General features: G+C 47.4%; 1 protein-coding gene across 1 annotated transcript; it reads right to left on the bottom strand.

The window, feature by feature from the left end:
• Positions 1–730: 730 nt before the first annotated feature.
• Positions 731–2144, bottom strand: LOC104962659 (neurofibromin-like). Its single transcript, XM_010791113.1, has 3 exons — positions 1787–2144; positions 1087–1160; positions 731–977 (listed from the first exon to the last, which is right to left on the bottom strand). Exons 1-3 carry the CDS (start codon positions 2019–2021, stop codon positions 756–758), a joined length of 531 nt encoding a protein of 176 aa, XP_010789415.1. The 5' UTR covers positions 2022–2144; the 3' UTR covers positions 731–755.
• Between the last annotated feature and the right edge of the window lie 542 nt (positions 2145–2686).

Below are 2686 nucleotides of genomic sequence, written 5' to 3'. Positions count from 1 at the left end.
GAGTAAGCACTTTTATTTTCAAGGCAGTTTTTCCAGGCTACTAACGTAATGCATAGGGTATTCGCGCACCGCAAAACAACGCGGATGCTGGCTTGACTGTGTTTTCCGAAGTGGAGGCTGGCTTGACCGCAGTGAAATACATGTGTCGAAGCGCTTCGCTGCTGATTACTGCGCACCACCACCCTCGCACGGAACGAATATTCGCTGCTGATTACTACCGAATATCCGGAGCCCGAAAACATTGGTATTCGGGACAGCCCTAACAGAGATAAGGTCATATTGGGAGAAGGTTAATGCAGTTGTCAACATTATTATGGGATATGGAATTCCAAATACCTGCCCGGTGATGTATCTTGGGAACATTAAGGATGTTGTGATGGGAGGCGATCTATATTTGACTAAGGTTTTACTTGCAGCGAGTAAGAAAGCTATAACTAGGAATTGGCTTAATGTGAATGCTCCGACTCAGGAGCAGTGGCTGGGAATTGTTCAAGATCTTTTTGTCATGGAGAAGTTGACATATGTTTTGAGAATCCAAGAGAATGCATTCAATAGGAAATGGGAAAAGTGGAATATTGACATGGTTGACACCAATGAATAAGTGAATGGCTAATTCATTCCTGTACAGTATGTGTGAATATTGAAGGTCTTCAGACAACTAGTACATTATTGTGCTTTATTTTATAACTGATATTTGTGTATTATTTTTTGTTGTTTAGGTTCACATGTTTTTCTGTTATTATTGTTGTGAAAACTCAATAAAAACATAAGCGTAAAAAAAAACAAGCACTCGTGCTACTAGTGGAAAAGTCTGGAGCCAGGCAGACGTCAAAATTGTTCCTGTAGACAGAGGAGATGGAGGAGAGGAGAGATCCCTGGTGTAACATGCTTACCTGCCCATCATCTGCCTTGTTTTTGGGGGAGTTGAGAATCTGTTTGGTGACCTGGTCCCATTTAGCATATGTGTCCTCCCAGGCCTGAAGGTGGACCAAAGGAAATAGTGAGTTATTAAATACATTGCTTCTGCAAAGAAACATCTTTCATAAGTATAGTACGGTATGGGTTTGAATATGAACTGAATGGCACCTCAATGTTTCCTGGTGTGGGGTGCTCTACCCTCCGCAGCAGGGCCATCACTCTCTTCTGTAAGGTGGACCGGCCTGTCCAAACAAGTCCAATATGTTATTGGAAGAAATTGGAAGAGGAATACTTCCCAACAATCCAACATGGGCCAATAGGTCCAGAATACAAACAAAGGAATCATTAAATATAAGGAGGATACATCCACAATGTTGAAGAAGACCCCAAGACTGGCATGTTATCATTGAATACAAGGACAGTAAGTGAACCTCGTATGTTGCAGATACTGATCCTAACTCTGACGGCCATATTTTGTAGAGTGAGCAGCACTTAAACACCACAGCTAACTACGCTGAGGCTTTTTCCACATTGCTTTCCCAACAACTGATCCCCTCAGGATCAAACATACTCCAAGAACTACTCAGATTCAACAAAGCGCAGTAATCTAGGTGTTGTCTTGGAATTTCTGAAAATGGTTAAATACATACAAATGTGTTTATGTTTGCTAATGTTTGTGATGTGTGAGGTTTTTAATATAATGAAAAGCAATAGTTTCCTATGTCAGAATAAGAGTCACAATATTTAATTAATCCCAGTGGAAATTGGGTTTTGTGACTGTTGGTTTTTTTTTGTGTTAAAAGGCGAGGTGCAGTGCTGAGTGCTTGACCTGGTTGCAGTACTCCTGGTGTGGGCTGACAGTACTGACCTGTCCCCATCATGTTGCTGACGGAGGCCAGCTCACTGAAGGTGGGGTAGTTGGGCAGGATGTTCTGGACGGGCACCTCGTCGGCGGCGCTGCGGATGTCAGCCTCCTCACAGAGGTGGCGGAAACACGACATGGCCACCAGCACCGCCTCTGTGTCCGGACTCCACAAGAACATGTAGAGCGACACCTCCAGCTTGGTCTGCGCCTGCCGGCAGATGGGGATCCCTCCGCCCATCGTGGCACACTCCTGGAGCAATCAACGACCAAATCAACATTTCACACCAAAATCTGCCATAATGCAAGGGGCTTCAGAATGACAAACCTTTTGGAAAAATAAATTTTTTAAATGAATTAAAAACCTCTCTGAAGAACCAGCACCTTACCGTGGTAGAGAGGTTTGTGTGCCCTGATGAACCTGGGGGCTGTGTTGTCTGGAACCTTGTGTTCCTGGTAGGGTCTCCCATGGCAAATTGGTCTCAGGCAAGGGGTCAGACTAAGATTGGTTCAGAAGACCTCATGAAAGACGACACACGAAGTGAGGATACCCGGCCCGGAGGAAGCCCGGGGTCCCCCTTCTGGACGCCAGGCTGAGAAGGAGGACTCGTCGGCGAGCGTCTGGTGGCCGGGCTTGCCACGGAGCCCGGCCGGGCACAGCCCGAAGAGGCGACATGGGCAACACCTCCGCTTCTCCGTCCCGCGGGCCCACCACCTACGGGAAACAGCGATGGGGTCGGGTGCGCTGCAGGCAGAGGGTCTCGACGGACCAGACCCGGGCGACAGAAGCTGGCTTTGGGGACGTGGAACGTCACCTCTCTGGGGGGGAAGGAGTCGGAGCTTGTGCGGGAGGTGGAGCGTTACCAGTTGGATCTGGTTGGGCTCACCTCTACGCACAGCGTCGGC

The sequence above is a fragment of the Notothenia coriiceps genome, unplaced genomic scaffold (genome assembly GCF_000735185.1).
Source record: "Notothenia coriiceps isolate Sejong01 unplaced genomic scaffold, NC01 NC01_scaffold00035204, whole genome shotgun sequence".
NCBI classification, from domain to species: domain Eukaryota; kingdom Metazoa; phylum Chordata; class Actinopteri; order Perciformes; family Nototheniidae; genus Notothenia; species Notothenia coriiceps.
The sequence above is the reverse complement of the archived record's forward strand: the minus strand, read 5'-3'. Positions and strand labels throughout refer to the sequence as shown.